Raw genomic sequence first — 18,581 nt, 5'->3', positions numbered from 1 at the left:
TCCCAGCACTGTCAAGTCCACCAGTAAACCTTGTCCTGGAGTACCACATGTACTTTTAAATACCTCCAAGGATGGGAACTCAACCACTTCCCTGGGCAGCTTTTGTTCTAATGCTTGAGAACCTGTTCTCTAAAGAAGCCTGTGTATTCCATCCATGGTGTCAGTGCCCTGTTCATACAAAGCATTCCATTATTTTCAGATTGACACAAGTAACACAGAAAATGGATCTTTTTATACTTTTCCTCAGTATTTTTCCAAGATGAAAAATTCTTTCCCCTTCATCCTGGTAATCACATGCCTTAGTTATGAGCTGATTATGACAGCTGCTACTTGGTGTGTAAGCAAATGAAGATTTAAAAGAAGGACCTGGTGAGTCCCTGTGGTGGTGATACACGAACATGGTACTGGAGAACTCTGGTGCTTTAAGGATGAGTCTAAGAAGGAATTTATTATCTCAGTTTTGCAAAAGATGTTGGCACAATTGTATGTTTAGAATTGAAAAACCTTTTCGTTTTTCATTTTTTAGTATGAAAAACCATCAAGCTAACTTGCTAGCTTTGAAGACAGTTTTATCTTTTTTTCCATTACAGTACTTTTATAAACAACATCTAATCCAATCCTCAGGAAAATGCCTTCTTTTCTCCTTATGAACAGCACATGACTCGTGATGGCCATTCTCTGAAATGTGCTTCTAATAGTGTTTAGAAGTTAAATTGGTTGAAAATCATCAATGTAAGCTATTTGACCTGAAAAACGGTTCCAATGGCATTTAAATTTCAGGGAAATAATACCATTACTTTTTTGCATTATCTGTTGGCTAGCAAAGTTGTACTTGAGGTATATTGAACTACTCAGCTGTTCCCAGGTCTTTCCTGATTGGAAACTGCCATAAAGATAAAGGTATATAGAATTTTTGCCAAATTGCCCAAGTAAATTTACTGCAAGAATTTTTTTTAAATATCAGTGGTAACTTACTGAAAAAGCTTTGTTATTGTTGTGTGAATCTCTTCTACTGTGTACTGGAAAGGTGAGCAGGTGGAACAAAAGCCAAATTGCTCTGAAAAAATAATTAATCTGATGTCTGATGTATCATTGCTTTAAAATTTTTTAGTTTTTAGTATTCAATATTGCAATATATGGTTAGCCTAGCTGTAGTGTGTATTACTTGTAGTTTTCAGAGCTCACCAAGTAAAGAGGTTTAGGTGTCATTGTGAATTCCAGATTGTTTTGAAAGGAACATCATTAATGGACCCCTGACTGTAACTGGTATTGTGTGTTTCAAGCACTCTGAAATCTTGAATTACACCTAAAAATCATAAGATAAACTTTCTATAGAAGTATAATTTCTATAAAATATTTTATAATTCCCAGCATTTTGGAGTTTAGCTATGAGAGTGCCTCAGGTGTTATCTAGAGACTCACACTAGAAGGCAACACTGCTCTCTGCCCCTGAACCGTCAGCAGTCATTGAGCTCTTCATCCATCACTTGGTTCCACAGACAGACTCATGGACACCAAGTGAGTCATGTCCCAAACACAAACTCATCATCTGACTTGGAAGAGACAGCAGCCCCTTGAAAAATCTGAAAAATCAAGTGCGTCTTGCCCCTTGGCCCCTTGCTGCTGTTTTAGGATTTTGCACTTGGTGCAAATGAGGGCTGACATATCCACACGTTCGTGTATCTCAGGTGTGTTTGTGAATGTTACCCTCAGGGGGCTGGGTGCTCTTTAGCTTTTTGTGCTCACTCACAGGAGTGTGTTTGACTTCCTGGAAGAGCCCTTGTGGTAGCTGTGGCACCGGCTGGAGGGATGCGGGCAGATGGTGCTGTGCGAGGGGGCTGGAGGCTCGTGCCCCTGGGCACACAGCCACTGTCTGTCCCCAGCACTCGCACACTGGGGCCTTTATTCAGTGCCACATACATGCGCCGGAAACATCCCACAGAATGTCCTTGGCACAGCCTGGCTTTGTGCACTCCTGCTTGGGGATGGGCTGTGGTAATTTCATAGCGTGTTACAAGATTCCTGCATGAAGCATTCTTTCCAGCCATTAGAGGGATTTTTATTTTGTTGTTAAAGTTCGCTGGAGCTGACAGTTTTTCAGCTGGGCAAGGCTGTCTGTATGCGTGGGAAATCACTAGAATATGAGCAACACGGTTCAGCGAGCATTCAAAGCTACAGCTGGTAATTCCTCTTCAGGTTAAGAAATGAGTAATCTCCCTGAGCAGAAGCAAGCACAGGATGTAAAGGTCACATTGATATTTTAATAACCTTATGAAATTAAAGATCAAGTTGGGTTGAATAAATGAAGCCTGTCTTTAAGGAGAAATAATTTAAAAAGTTTGGTCTGGGTGTGCAAATCTGTAGTATCATTATACATATATGAAAGAGAATATATTCTCTATATTTTTTACCACAACCTTAAATTCTTTTAAGCAGAATTTTTAAACACCATAACTACTTTTCTGTTACATTAGGATATTGCTTCACCAGAGTTTTAATAAATTAATGTATTTTGAACTGTCTCAAAAATTCATAATACTCTTTGCTAATAATTTTATTCCACAGAAGTTGTTCCCTTCAAGCACTGCATTCAAGATTGATGACAAAGGAGCACTAAGAATATATTACCTTTTAAACTCTTGACAATTGAAGGTCTAGAATTTTGTCTGAACAGACAAGGGACAATTTTCAGTGATGTTTTTAGGGTTACAGTGGGGAAAATAGTAATTATAATAATATATTACTATAAATTACTACTACTATTACTAATTACTATTAAAATATAGTAATTAGGCTGTATTTTTGTCTCTAAAGAACTGACAGCCGATTGATTTTGGCAAGGTGAACACAGCTGGCCTCAACTGTTGGAACTAATGTCCAGTGTGTGGGGTTTTCCTCCTTTTTTTATAGCTAGAATGACCTGTTGTGATACCCATTTTTGACCTCCTGTTTTGGGATCTTTTGTGACATCCTGTTCTGTGGAGGAGCCCGTGGAGGAAACTGAGGCACAAGGAGAGCTAGTGCCCTGTATGCCAGTAGCTGTCTTGGGGATGTCTAAATGAAGTGTTAGCTGAGACTCCCAAAGATGAGATCTCCTTCTTTTAAGGAGAAACAGAAAATAAGGCTCCTTTTTTTCTTGTGCAAGAGGCCCCTTGCTAACATTTGCAAATGTGTTGACCAAGGTCTGGTGTTTAGATAGGAGGGGCCATGATCTCTTCTTAGTGAGTATGTCATATGGCTGGTGTAATTCAAAGAAAACAAAACTTCAGAAGAAATCTTTAGTTCTTTGATTATGCAACTTATTTTTGCAAAGTATTCTACACCCTCAAGCTCAATTAGTAGCATTCAACTTATCCAAAATTCACTTACCATTTGGAAATGCAGAATTTGTTACACATTTTAAGGGCATCATACTGTATTTCAGACTTTTAAAACAAGCTTACTCAAAGAAAAGAAAGGCTTTCTAGTCTAATATAAATTGAAATGTTGTACACACTTTCTAATGCTATGAAAAACACTTTGCAGCTGTAAGCAGTTCTTGAAGGACAGAAAATTGTGATTCAGCATGTTAGTGCTTACAAAACTGAAAGTTTAAATGAATGCAGATTGATTACTGGGTAATGAGTATTGGTCGAAGCTGAAGTCAAAAATATTTGCATGTTCCTAACCAGCTAACTGTTTTTATTGGAAGATGTTTCACATGAAGTGAAATTTCAATCTCGTGGAGCAAAAATAAAAGTTTAGAATATGCAGCTTTCCTTGAGAACAGAAACCCTCCTGTGCTCACTAGCCCCTCCCCAACCTGTTAGAACTGAGACAAGAAAATTACAAAAATAATTTAGAGTGTATTAATGTTAGAAAATATTAAGACTTGAAAAAGCAGCGGTCTTCCCCTGGTGTTCTTGGTAATTGTGTGTCCTGTTAGATGAATCATGCTCTGAAATGTGTTTTATTTCTGGCATGTGGCATGTTTTTGTCCCAAAGCTTCAGATGTCTCATACAAATACAGTTCTCTTTTACCTCTATAACTGTGGCTCTAGTGCAAATTATTTCCCATTGTAGAACTGCTGGAGGGTTTTGGCATTTTAATGGTGTGGGGTTAGTTGCTACTCTGAAGCATTACTGTACACCAAACACTGTCTAGGTGGCACTGATTGGTTCTGAACTCTGTCTGCTCCATCTTTGTCAGTGGAAAGGCTTGGGGTCTTGCAGATGTTCCCCTACAATTTTCCATGAAGCTGTTCACTAAAGTATGTATTTGTTGCAAAGAAACATCTCAGTGCCAAGTTTGGGAATAAATGACATTTCAGTGTGTTTGTGCTCAACTGATGAAATATTTAAGTGTGCAGTTTTTTGTTTCGCACTGGTCTGGCTTTTGTAGCTAAATTAGAGCCAGGTGCACAGCTCAGCCTTGTTTGAACTTTGATGGTTTGCTGATCTCTTTAAGTAAGATGGCATAAACGGTTTGCCTTTTTCTTAAAACCCCCAAAGGTCATTATAGTTTTAATGTGCTCAGGTGGTGCTTCAAAGAATTAGTTATTTTGCACAGCTAATTCTAAATTGATCTACATGAGATTTTCACTACCAGAACTTCAAGTAAGCCCTTTATTCTTAGAAAGCACTATTTCTTTTAAAGCTTGAATGTACCGCATTGGTAAACCTAAATGTTTCAGAACTTTTTTTTTTTTAGTCTTAAAATAACATGTCTAAAAATAATCTGGCATCAACTTTTTCAGTATCACGTAATATGCATAACAAACCCACTAACATGGAATAAGGAGAGTTATGTTTTGAGGGAGATTTAATTTCCAAAAGAACAAAACAAACTTTAAGCTTTGACAACAAGCTGGCTAACAAAAGAAACCCAAGTAATTGAGAAAAAGTACCTTATCAATCGTGTCAGTTTGACATACTGGATTGTATGAAGGAACTTGTTTTTTGGTAATCTGTTTTGAAAGCCATGAAATAGTTGGTAGCAAATGTTAATCTCTCAAGATGTGTGAACTCTCTAAAAAAAAAAACAAGCACCACAGTCCTGGTTTGCATGGTGTTGACCTGAATAAGGGGATAATGTGCTTAAGCAGCTTATTCATTCTTCAGTGGCCTTTGGAAAGGGATCGGCTCCACAAAGGTTTGCCACTCAGGGCGCAGACGTGACCACTGTTCTTTTCACTTGCTGAATGTTTCATTCTTTTGTGTCCGCCACGGGTTTCTTCATACTTGTTCCAAACAGGACCATAAAGGAACTTTTTGGGGCTATTTCATGTCAAACTGTAACGTTTGTTAAGCAGAATGCACTGAGCTGTAAAGGAATTCTGAACTCTGTGCATATAGCTGGGCAAGCTTTTCATCAGAGATGTGTTGCTGAATTAATTGTCTCTGCTTGTGAGACTTCCCAGGCTAGAGGTTTATGCATACTCTAGAAACACTATAATAATAGTTTTAAATATTTAGCATTGAATTTCAGCATCAAAGTTCAGTGAACAAACTCAAGCATGGGTCCTATAAATGGAGCTGCCTTGGAGTTCTGAGTTTTTGTATTGACTATAGATTTAAATGCTCACAGAGTTGAAAAATGCAGAAGTAGCAAAAGGAGTGTAAGAGAGAGCCTATGTGTGTTTCAAGACAGACCCTTGGCTGGTTTAGCACTTTTTCAACAGAGTAATGTGATGCCTGTTTCTCTTGAGCTTTCACAAAATCACTGCCCATCTAAGTTGCCTTCTTGAAGGAATCAGATTGATTCAATCTGGCTGCAAAGTAGTTTAGAAACATGTCTTCAGAATTTAAAAAATAAAGGGACCCAAGATGTAGTTTTTTTCATTTTGAGCATTGTTTTATAAAATGTGAAAACAGACATTGCTTAATAAAAAGCTTGTGGAAGGTGTTTGAAAAGAGAAAATCAATTTAGGAAGAAAAATTAGGGGAGTTGGAAAGCGATTAAGTTATTTACTCTGAATTGGACAGTGAAACATGCAGTATCCATGCACAGGACATGGAACAGCAGAAGCCTACTGGAAAACTGCAGCAGTGGGATTTTAGAAATGAGATTGCTGTCTCTGAGTCCTACTGTGATGCTCCTGACAGCCACTCCTGAGGCTTGGAAGTTCTTCTTTCCAACACTGTGTGCTCAATCTGGTGGGAAGCATGAGGCAACTCATATGGGCTCTCCAAAATTGCTTGAAGATTTCGGGTTGTTAAAAAGTTAATTTGCACTTCCTGTGAATTCGTATCCCAGATATATAAATTTATCCTTGATTCTTCAGGTTTTCTCCAGCTAATTTTTAATAACTAGATGAACACGAAATGGAAATAAAGAAATAATTTCAGAGATAGTTCTTGACTACAAAGTTTGAAGTGATTATATCAAAACAAGAAGATGATACAAAAGGGACAATAACTTTGACAGATACCAGATCAAACTCTTGCCAGTTTTTCTGGCATTATCTAGAATAGGTACAGAATTATTATTTTTATTTTTCTGCTGGAATATTTAGGATTAAGTGAATACACAGGCAAAGTTATTTCTGAAAAAAATATGCTACTTAGACACGAGTGCTACAGTGTGTTGGTGAAGGGAATAAATAAAATGACATCACCTTCATTTACAAAGTAATTTTAATTTTGAGCTTTATTCGTATTTCACTTAAAAAAGCTGAACTAACAACTTTGGAATGGCTGTAAGTAATGTATTACAAATTGTTCTGAATTGGTGATTAATTTAGCAAGTTTTTATTTAGCAAGAAAATTCAGCTTTTAAACCTGCTTGATTTTTAAAACATTCTGATCTTATTTCATTACATCTTTGTGGAAGTGGAGAGAAAAGTGAGGGAAAGACAAACATCTCCATCAATAGGTCTGCATCAGGATACTCCCAGGGATGCAGAATACCACCAAAGATTTTAAGTTTCATACTGATTCAGGGGCTTGTGACCAGAGGAATTTTTTCAGTTTTACAGTGTAAAAAAAGGCTGGGATGGGAATTCAGGCACTTCTCTAAAATTCAGAAATCAGATTTCTGTTTCCCAGTCTGGGTCAGGCAGAGAAAGCTTTCCAGACTTTTTGCTTCATTTTGTATTCTGAAGACTCTCTTGGAAAGGCAAGTTGGTCTGTATTTTTCTTTACAATGTTTTTATAGTTGAAGAAAAATTGCTGCCACCTTTTTGAGTTTGCAAACTGTTTTTGGATTAAAAATGTTTAGTCAAGCTTCTGACCTATTCTGCAAGCTGGGCATGTGTGGGAGGATTGCACACTATATACAATGGGGAAATTAGCTTATTTGTTCTCAGAGGCATGTGAGAAATAATAACAAAAAGTGTCTTTATACCTGAGTTCCTGGGAGAGCCAGTGGAAGTGTGAGAATTGCTGTGGGGAAGTAAATATTTAGTAATTTGTAAGTTTAATTTGGAAATATTAGACCTTCTGGTAGTGAAGACATGGAATGTCTAGAATACTAGACCTGCTAGTAGTGAAGACATGGAATTATATAGTCTTAGTGTTTTTATGGGAAGTATGAATCATAAAGTTAAGAAAGAAGAAGTACAAAATTTAGGCATAGACAAATTCAGAAATAATATACAACTGATGGAACCTGGATAGCTGAAATGAAGAACTCTAGAATATAAACTGTAATCTAATAAATTTGGAAAGAAAAGGGAAAAGGGTTGGGTATGTTTTGGCATATTAAATTTTAGAAAGCAGGACATTTTCTGAGTATCAGCTCATAAACATAGTTGAAATGATGGACTCTGGGAGAGATTAGTGAAACATGATAAAGTTAAGGAAAATGGCTTTTTTTAAATATCAGAGCACTTTCAGGATCTAAAAAAAATAGAAAATTACTAACTGAAGCTTTAAAAGATACTTTTGAAACCTGACATTCCAAAGTAAACTTTACTTTTTCATTTGGAAACTATACACTTGCTTTGAGTCTAGGGTATCCCTTTTCCTTGATACAAAAGGGCATTTCTTTAATCTTTTCATGTTTCTTTGGTCTTAATGTAGAGGTGGATAAATTGATACGTACTTCATATGCTTGGGTTAATCCTCAAACACTGTATTTTTGTCCCTTTCTTATTAACTAAGAGAGTAGTATTGTAACTTGCTCATGTAATAGTTAAAACATTTTTTTTTCCAACAGACATTGCTGAAAGATCCTTTGTATATTGGGCTGAGACACAAGAGAATTAGAGGTCAAGACTATGATGATCTTCTTGATGAATTCATGGAAGCTGTGACTACAAGGTAAGTGATATATCTGTGCTACTTATTGATGAATTCCACTGTGAACTTCATCTTGAGAGAAATAAAGGTCAGTAGCTTATGAAAAGACAACAGAGTTGTTAGGTTCCAGATAATTTTTATTTTGAGCATAGTATTTTATGAGTTTACAACTGCCTTAACTATTTACCTTCAGTATTGCATTTTTATGACTTATATGAGCAGTAAAATTCATCTGAATATAACTAATTTTTCAAATTTCTTTTTCAAGATTTAGATTGTTAAATATTTTCCTACTACCAACTACACTGATTGTGCCTAGTGCTGTGCCTACATGATCTTCTCTGTCTCTGTGATTTCATACACAAAATGTCAGCAGCCTTAAAGAAGCTATCATACTTTGCAACCCCTGCCTCTGCCCCCACCAAACCCATGACAGGACTAAGCTTTCAGTGCTTTAATTTTAAATGTCATGGTATGGGCCTGCACCAAGTCAGCTGTTTTGCTGCTTCTCTTCTCCTATACAGAAAGTAGTTAAATTTATTATTAGACTGTGATGCATAAAATAATTCTCCTTGCATGTCAAATAACATGTTTACTCATATTTTCCTTGTTTGTTAAAATATTTGGAGTTCCAGTTTGCATTCAATGTGTATATCTAAAAGAGCTCAACTTCCCGGATCCTTAGAGATCCTGTGTGTGCTGCATCTTACTCCCTCCCAAAGGTGAGGCTGAGCTGTGGAACCTGGAAATACTTTCCAGCTCCTCAGTCTTGCCTTTTGTCCCATCTGCATTTGAGGCCTTACCTGGGCATACACAACTTCTCTTCTTTCTGCCTTGGTTGCTGTGCAAAAGAAACTTGGCCAAGCAGGTGGTATTAATTTCTGCGCCTGAAATGCATATTCCTTCATGTACTACTATACTCTTCCCCATCATCCCCACTGCCACTCCCTTGTTCATAATCATCAGCTTCTTATGAAAGTTGCTGGTTTGACTCTATCCTGTTCTGTATGTTTGCTACTTTGTTGAATATTCCCTTGCAGATAACATTGATGAACCTTTCTAATAGAGTCACCTCCCTAAAAGAATGTTCAGAGAATTAGGAATTGCTCTGTGGTCTGTGTTTTGAGAATCTCTAACATAATGCATTCTCTAACTCACTCTTTCTTTAAAATGAACTGCTCTTCTTCATACTAAAGGAAATAATCAGAGTCAAGCAGATTATCTCAGTAATGTTTGAAGGACGGGTTGACATGCACTTTTTACTTAAAGCTCTGTAATTTTGAGCAATTTTACTTTTTACTTTAAAGCTCTGTAATTTTGAGCAATTTTGAGCAATTTGTGTTTGCTTGACCTTCTGAAAGATCACTTTGTTCTCAGCTAAATCTATCATGGTCAGCAATGGTTGAAGTTCATGTTTTAAGTGGATCACTTAAAAATTTTAATTCCAACTTTGCATAGTTTACTTGTGAATTGTTTTGTCTGTAGTGTGATACCCACCTTCATTATGATACCTGTTTACTAAGGTGAAGTGAAAAGTGATGTAGTTAAATCAAAATCAAGTTCAATTTCTCAATAATTTGACACTTCCCTAAATTCAGATTTGTGTTTAATGTGCCACTGGCAGACTCAGCACTTACACGTGATTCTTCCATAGCAGGTCTGACTGTTAAACATGCAGGACATGATTCCCTTTACAACCACTGTGGTGATCTAGGCAATTGTATACTTTGGTTACATGATAGTTGTTTTTTCCTTATGAAAGTTTCTATTCTGTTTTTCCTTTTTTCACTTTTCTTGGCCTTCTGCTGGCTGTTTCACTGAGCAAGTATTTGCATTGCTAATCTTAGATGCACGTTTGGTCTGTTAAATTTTGTGTTAATCATATTTATTGTTAGTTATTGCCATGGTGCTCCAAAAGAAGCTTTCTTATTTAGCACTGCCTAAACAGTTCTGGGAATGGGATAAATTCTGGTGAAATCTGCTGTTGTGGTGTTTTCAGTATGTCCCCAAGACATACATAATCATGAACATTGTAAAGTATGAGGCTGTCATGTATTTTTAGTAAGTCTTTAATTAAAGACAGGATGATGACTTAGTAGGTAGTCTTAAGTTGGAATACCTATGTGAAATACCTATTTTAGATTGTTTTTCACCTTCATAATTCTCCAGTGAGGCCAAGTGCTAACAGAATTGAGAGCCAGGTTTTAGCAGCGTTGCCTGGGAGCAAGATGGAGGGGGCAGCAATACAGGGCGGTGCACTATGTACAGGCTTTTTATTGACTTCCAGGGAATTTTCCTAGATGTCATCTTGATTGGTTGTTAAATCTTGAAAATCTAGATTTTTATAAGCTGATGCATCATAATTTATAGTGTTTCATGTTGAAATGTCACCTTTATACAGTGAATGGCATGATAATAAAGAAAATTCTTTGTAAAAAGGTACTTTTTCATCAACTGCAATACTTTCCTCTTCTCAGCCTGCACTGATATTTATCCCAAAAAAGTTCTTATGGAACAAAATTATTTATGAAAGAGTCAGGATTAAAATTTAAAAAAACCAAACCCAAACCAAACTGACAAAACCAAAACTTAAGCTAATCATTACTAAAAGATTTTGGTACAGTACCCAGTGTGCTATCATGCAGAATGGAACTAGTACATTATGATTTTTCCCAGATGAGAGAAGGCAGAAACATATGGAAAGTATCTGGATTTCTGGTGATAAATATCCAGTGAACAGCTTTTATTTGTTTACTTATGTATACATTTATCTATTTATTTTTTATTACCGGTGCCAGCAGCTACCTCTCTGAGGGCAGATTCAATAATTTCTTTGAGCATTACCAAGTGGTTCTTGCTTTTGTGTCAGTGCAATAATTTAGAGGAACAGGAATATTCTAAGTGGAAGGAATATTTTATGACAGGAGAAAAAAATGGACCGTTGTCTTCACCAGTGAAGAACATAATACCAACTGGAATTCAGAAACGTTTGTTAAGTTTCTGCCCTGTGGAGAAATGGGTCATAAAACATTTTATACACACAAGTACATTTTTCCGAATGACAAGTTGTTCTTAAATATCTATGTTTACAGAGGAAACTTTGAGAGGAGGGATTGCTAAACAACACTTTTGGTAGCTGGGATTGATCCACCAAAGCTTCCTGTGTAACCAGAGAAAATAACTCTGTTTTTATTCCAGTTCCTGTTTCTTCTCTGCTTGACTGTGATGATGCAAAGAGAAATATATCAGTGGCCAAAAGGTATTGATGTACAACAGTGACAGGATTATGGAAATGAAATTGAGAGGAAAATATGTAGAATAGAGATGGAACAAGAAATGAAAGGAGAGGAAAAAAGCATATTTTCAATAACAGGGACTTGTATTTCCTTGTCTAATGCAAGAAGTAGATTTAAAGAGGATGGAAACTTTTTCCCTATTTCAAAGGATATTTCATTTTCACAAATCTGGTAAAGATAACTCCACCCTGAACTTCTCAAAAGAATGTCAGAGTAGGGAAGAACAGCATCCTACCAGCTTGCTTTCTGCTACAGCTCATCCCCAGTAGAAGTCATTATACTGGGCAGGGAAAATACTGACTTGCACCTCTGGCCTATGAACAGATAGGAAAACTTAGAAAATGGAAAGAATCTGGTGGAATTTCCATAGATTATTTCCTTGCCTACCTACCGCAATCTCAAAGAGTTGGATGGAATTATTACTCTGTTATGAGCTAAACCCTGTGGATTTGTGATGCATATGAGCAGCCCTATATCACTGAAATTCTCTTACTGTGCATGTGTGATGGTAAGTTTTCAGTTACACTTCAAGATACAAATAATAGTGGTGGACCCTTGAAAAGTAATGCCATGTGTCGTTTACATTCTCTTCTGTAATGATATTTTGATTAAATCCTTCCCCACTCTTTCTATATGCTATGCTTTTCTCAAGTTTGTGAGCTATAAACCAAGCTGCTGACAATTGTAATTCACTCTGTTCCATCCTAAATTACCATGATGTAGTCATTATTCCTCATTTGCCTGATTACATTATTCACAGATGGTAGCAGTATTTCATTTTGGCAAGAGAGTGTACTGGCAGGAAGTCAACTTAAAAGGTGCATATATCTGTGCATCATTAGGAGTGGTTGGACCACACAATCATTCTGACAGTATGTCCAAGCACAGGTTGTAAGAGCATTGGTGTCTCTGTCCTCTTTTGCACTGTAGTGGTGCAAGACCAAGACTTACTATCATGCCTATATGTTCCCGTATTGATCAAGCTAAAGTGGCTGTCAGAAAGTGTGCAGGAAAAACACTGCTGCAGCAACTCCCTCCTATGGCAGACTTAGTGAAGATCTCTCTGTATAGAGATTTTTTCCCTCATTGGGACTTAGGCCCTTTGTAGCAAATTTTCAGGTCTATGACTACCTGCTCCTTCTGCCATGCAGTGAATATTGACTTCCTAATGAGGATCACTGGGGACAGCAGGAGATGAGAAAGGTGGGTCCTTCAGCAGAAGCCTGTCGGCTGCCTTGACTACAGCTACAATTGCTCTTTGAACCTACCCTCAGCTCCTTCCCGTGCTTACGTCTGTGATTCATTTCCAGTCGTTGATGGGTTTATATTCTTCCTGAAACTACCTGGGTCCAGGCTTCCTTGCCCACCTAGACTCTCAGTTGGACTTTTTTGTACTCGTGATATAAGACCATTCAGAAGGCTCCTTAGCTTGTTTGACTATTAAGAGGCTCTTGGACTCAAGAAACCCCACACTGTGGTTTTAAATGAGGAACTGTTTCTTTGGGTAATGGACAGTGCTGTGGAAAACTCAGTTAGTTTCATAATCAGGGTTTATTTTGTTCTAATAGTTCAGGCAACTATGATGGTTTGCCTGAGGAGAATCTTCAAATTTTGTGATTTACTATGATGACTTGTAACTGATTCCACTTGCAACATTTAAATTGTCAACAGATGATGCCATCTCTAGGAATGTTGTTAAGGTACCCTGAACCCTTCCCCAGGCTGTGGTGCTTAGTGTGGTACCCTGCCTGGAATTCTCCTTGCTTGCCTGTGTAAGGGAAAATGAGAACTAAACTGACTGTACTGTGTTTCTTGAGGTGGGATGCTTATGTGCACATTTGGCACTCTTTCAGTTGCCAGATCCAGGGAACTCTGACGTGGAGGAAAGAAGACATCTGTTCTGTTACGTAAGGGGGAGTAGGTTAATAAATTCACTTCTAGTATGAGTATCCTTATAAATACATCACGGAAAGAAGAATGTAGGGAAGAAATTTTTTGTCAGTTTGGTTTTGTTATTTAGTGCCTTGTATCCTTCCCTTTCCTGTTGGTTCATTTGGTGCTTAAATCATATCTGATTGCTGGAAATGTTACAAATATATGCTCTGCAGACTTTTTGGATGCAGTAAGTAGTGTAAGGAAAAGTGAGTCTGTCAGTGAAGCAAAATCATGGCAGGATAGACAGAACCTAATCACATGAAGTTCATTTTCAGGGAGAGATCTATTATTATTTGTGATGCAAGATCTTAGAGAAATTCTTAGCAAAGATCAGCAGAGGAGCCTTGAAGAAATAAACCTCATTCATTCTTTAAAGAAAACAAAAAGAAAAAAACCCTCAAACATGGTACTGAGAGGGAAGGCTATTGTCTTGGATTTTGAGATAAGATAGAGAAAGTGGGGGAATATTTTAGTATTATTAATATGCCTCTTGTACCAAAACTGAATCTGGAGCTCAAATTGGATGTATTCATGTTCTAATAATGCTCAATTATGTCCCAGACTTGCTGCAGCCATTCAAAACTCAAGTAGTGAAGAACATGCTGTTCCTAGTCTTTTCTTCTCCAAACCATTTTAGAAAGGGATTTTTCAAATGGAAAAGGCCTGGATAATCTCAGTTACTTTCCTTCATCTTTTATAGCTCCAGCAAATGGTGGGCAGAATTCCCAACAGAAGTTAGCTGGTGCACTGTATTGTAAATGGAGTGAATGTTGATTTATTTGAATAATTTGTGTGAGTGTAATATTTTAACAACGTTTATATTGTTGTTATGGAAGTACTGTAGTTTTCCAGGCTGTCAAAAGCAGCAGTTTCTGGTGTTCTTTTTCTTTTTATTTAAAATTTTTTTAGGTCTTTTTTGGTGGGGTTTTTTTGTGGGTTTTTTTAGGGGCGTTTTTTTGGTTCTTTTTGTTTTTTGTGGGGTTGTTGTTGTTTTTTGTTTTTCTGGTTTTTTTGGTTTTTTCTAGTTTTACTTTGGAAACTCTAATAAAGTAAAATACCAAAAGTTTGGCTTCAGTTCACATCAGAATGCAGTAACTTATCTGTCCCTTTTATTCCAGCTCTCTCTCTTTACCACTAGAAGTCAAGAAGTATTTCTGCCTATATTTCAGTTCTCAGGAAAACTTCCAGTCACTTTCAGTCCAATCTGGCTAATTGGATTTGAGTACCTCAGTGCTTCATCTCTCTTTGGTCCTTTACCTCTACCAGAGAGCAACACTGCTGTACTTTATTCAGAGTATCCCACCCAAATTGCTGCTGAGATTCCTGTCTGTGGCAGTGGATCAGCCCATCCCCATGGGTGTCTCTGCTGTCTGGTTGCCTACAAATAGTAAGCCATTATTAAATATTACTGATATAACCTATTCATCATTTGGTTGTTACTGACTTGTTTTGCCACTGGCTGATTTAGCAATAAACCATCATGGCTCACTGTTTTATATGTAGGGTACTTGCAAATTGTTGTATAACTGCATTTTTATACTGTTTTTCATTGTATCCTTTTTAAATAAAATCCAGCATGAGAGAATAGATACATTGCCATGGATCTTCAGTGGATATCCTGGAACTGAAGTTTAGATATTTTCATACCCAAGTATCATTTTTTTTTTAAGTGTTGCCATCACTGTATTAAAAATTGACGGTGACATTAGCTGAAGAGCTAGTCCCAGACTAGACAAATGAGCATATCCTCAGAATTTAATTATCCATGCCCCTTGAGATTGTTGCAAGACAGGGCACTTGTTAAAAACTTTTTTTTCAGTCTTCCTAGGAAAATTGCAATGGAAACTTCAGTGGCTTCTGTGGCCATCCTACAGTCCTAGTAGTAATCCATATGTCCTTGCCTAGCCACATAGCGTACTGAAGTGTGGACAAACAGCACTTCTGGAAATCAGGATACTTCTCTTTTGGTGCTTAAGTGTGGATTTAAGTGCTGACTTGTAAAATGCAAGTATTTAAATATATACTGAGCTTATGGCTGTGTAAGTCTTTCAGCTGTGCAAGCCTTGTCATATGAACACTTTGCCAGGGTTTTGGGGCTGGGATTCAAAAGCATTCTAAAACTGAATTCTGGAGTTCTGTACATTATTGGTTGAATGCTGGGAACTGCCTCTCTCCTTCTATCCCTGCAGTCTCCCTGTACAAACTGAGCTTGCTTGATGGAAGGGAGCTAAAGACTGATGCTCTTAATTGCAAGATCATACAATTGATTAATTTCACTGATTCATTGTTGTTTTTTTAATCTAGAGGTAAGGAGACCATATTTGGTATCTTCAGAATTTTTTACCCTTTTTGGAAACTCCAGATGCACATCTTATTTTTGCATTAGCAATCACTGGTGTTTATAAACCACTGTAAAAAATATTGCCCATGGCTGAGAAATGCAATATGACACTTCAGTCCTACTACCTACGTAAGTGCAGTTAACTGTCAGTTAACTGTCTGCTTCACAGACACTCAACAATGCTGCCAGTGTTAACAACTTCTGAATAAATCATGTTATCTGTGTAGTTAATGTGTTTGCTTAATTGCAAAATCATAAAAATTCTTTGCAATTCTGTAAGTGAATTTATTTTAATAACTAGATTTTTGGAATTCCAAAGGATGCTGATTGTATCCCCAGAAACAGATAATTGTGATCTCATAGGTCATCTTTATATAACTGGGGGTTTATATGAGAGAAAAAAAGGAAGACATTTTGAAAACTAGGCTGGGGTATGAGTGATTTGAAGATCTTTTTTTCTTAATCCCTTATTTTTTAGATCTTCCTAATAACATGGTGGGAAGAATTTCTACTGCTCTCCCTGCATTGGCTCCTGCAGAAGAAAAGTCTGAAGTGTTTTCTCTCTGGCACCATGTCACTGATATTTCTCCTTTTAAAAATGGGATCTGACTTTGTACAAAACTAGAAAGCTGTCCATTTCAAACATTATACTTTGGAAACAGTAAAAGAATAATTGGAGAATGACATTTCAGAATTTGGTGGATTTTTTTCAGCAAAGTTAATTGTTCATGTACTTGCTGATCTGTAGTAAGCCTAAATGGCTACTGGAAAGAGATTGCTAGCAGGGATTGTTCAAAGTGAACTATGCAGAATTTAATAAAAATGGAGTTAAATACTACTAGAAAAAGTAAAACCACCTTTCTAGAATCACAGAACCACAGAAGATATTATTTCTGAAATACTTAAAGAATGTGAAAATTTAATTTGATTATAATTGCTTTGTGATTAATTTCTACTGCTATAAGTAAATTTCTTTATTCTTTTTTATTCTCTCTCCCTATTTTAACAGACATTGGTGGAATAGACATCTGGGATCTTTGCTCTTTCTTGGGATAGAGCTCTGATCTAGAAAACATACAGGAGGTATTTTTCCTTCAACAGAGCATATGTATAGGAGCAAGCTTCTTTATGTCTGTTAGATAAACTGAAATGTTGTTGTGACAATTACAAGTAATAGAAGAGTCTTCAAATCTGAAGGGAAAAAATGCAGGAAAAAAACCCTATTCTTTTAATAAGCCATAAGCTGCCACAAAAAATTTAGCTAGTGTTAATTTCAGGAAGTGTATATGCTTTGAAAAAGTTTAATCAGCTTATTTTTTGCCTAGATGTCATCTCTGTGGCCCCATATGTAAGAACAGAAGACATGTTCTCTGAAATCCTGCAGTTTTCACAGTAATCTCATATCTCATGTGCTTTAACCAGCTATGAGAATCTCCAAATTTAGCAATAGTATTTAAGTATTTAACTTTTTTACATATACTTTGGTTCTGCACTTTTAAAATTTATTTGTTTATTTATTTATTTATTTATCCCTTTTCAGTAGCTATAGAATAGAAATCCTTCTTATGAGAGGTTTTGCATTTGTCAGTCTCGGAGTCATCTGAAAACCTATGGAGTCCGTTTCTCTATCAGGATATCATGATCCAGACATTAAGAGATCTTTTTACATTATAAAGTTTTTATTAAAATCTTTGATTACAGTCTTTTCTTCTGAAAAATTAATTATAATGTAAGCACGTTTGACTTCTGGAATGCTACGTTTCTTCAGCTGTGGGACAGCAGTGATTCTACTGAATTGATACTCAGCAAACAGTTCAATAATTCATCCTTCGTTTATACCAGCTGATTTAAGAATGCCATAACAGATACAGAGAAATGCTTTGTTAAATTTGTTAATTATTCTAAATTTGTATAAAAGAAGTGATTTTTCAGTTTAAGCCAGACTACACAGTCTAAGGACTTGTTTTCTTTTCTTTGCCAGAAAGTATAGAAGCTGTAAATTATATATGGAAAATATTTTTAAAGAATGGTATTTTCAGGATAAGAGAACTGAGTGCAGCTGGTTTTGTGTATTTTCCAAATCAGATTTCAAAATGGGAACCAGCTGCTCATCTGTAGCTGTTAAGTAAAATGCACGGTGGCCATTTTTGAAATAATATATGTGAGGAGTACTGGGTATGATCCTGATGTCAAATTCAGCTGCACATCCTCACTTAATTGCAGCACCACCTTCAAATGCTGCAGGCCCATAGCCTAAAGACACTTCAGTGACTTGTTGGCAAAAAATTCAGAATCAGTGAGGAGATCATGGTGTGTAGAATCCACTGTGCATTTTTAACCAGCATTCTACCTGAATTACTCAGCCTCTTGCAGCTGTGCTGCTCTATTGCATTAACAGTCACCTCCAGCTGGGCAGGCAGCTCCTAAGAATTGGGCTCTGAGCATAAGAGCTGGCGCTGCTGTGCATTTGTCCCAGATGTCTTCTCCTTAGAGCTCTACAGGCAGAGCTGCTTTAATGATGTCTGGTAGCCATCATTCTGCTTCTCTGGGTTTTGGTCATATTAAAAACTCCGTAATTTTGATATTTTGTAACTGTACCTAATGGTATAAAATCGTGTTATGGAAAAAACTTTTGAGCAGAAGACAAGCAAGTAGCTGTTTCATACAACTGTAGGTGTGCAGGACAGAATAAGGTGCTAAACCAAGTTTTTTGCTCTGTGTTTGGGAGCAGCAGGTCAGATGGTCAAGAATAAGGAACTAATATGAATATAAACAGTTGAAGAGGTCAA

General features: G+C 36.8%; 1 protein-coding gene across 2 annotated transcripts in view; it reads left to right on the top strand.

The window, feature by feature from the left end:
* Positions 1 to 18,581, top strand: part of ME1 (malic enzyme 1) — a 154,122-nt gene that overhangs the window by 78,776 nt on the left and 56,765 nt on the right. For both annotated transcript variants that reach the window (XM_058835049.1, XM_058835050.1), the window contains exon 6: positions 8,138 to 8,241. In XM_058835049.1, the coding sequence (XP_058691032.1) occupies positions 8,138 to 8,241 (104 nt within the window). The remainder of the gene's footprint in view (positions 1 to 8,137; positions 8,242 to 18,581) is intronic.

Source organism: Poecile atricapillus, chromosome 3 (assembly GCF_030490865.1).
Source record: "Poecile atricapillus isolate bPoeAtr1 chromosome 3, bPoeAtr1.hap1, whole genome shotgun sequence".
Taxonomy (NCBI): Eukaryota; Metazoa; Chordata; class Aves; order Passeriformes; family Paridae; genus Poecile; species Poecile atricapillus.
This window is presented reverse-complemented; position numbering and strand designations above follow the sequence as displayed.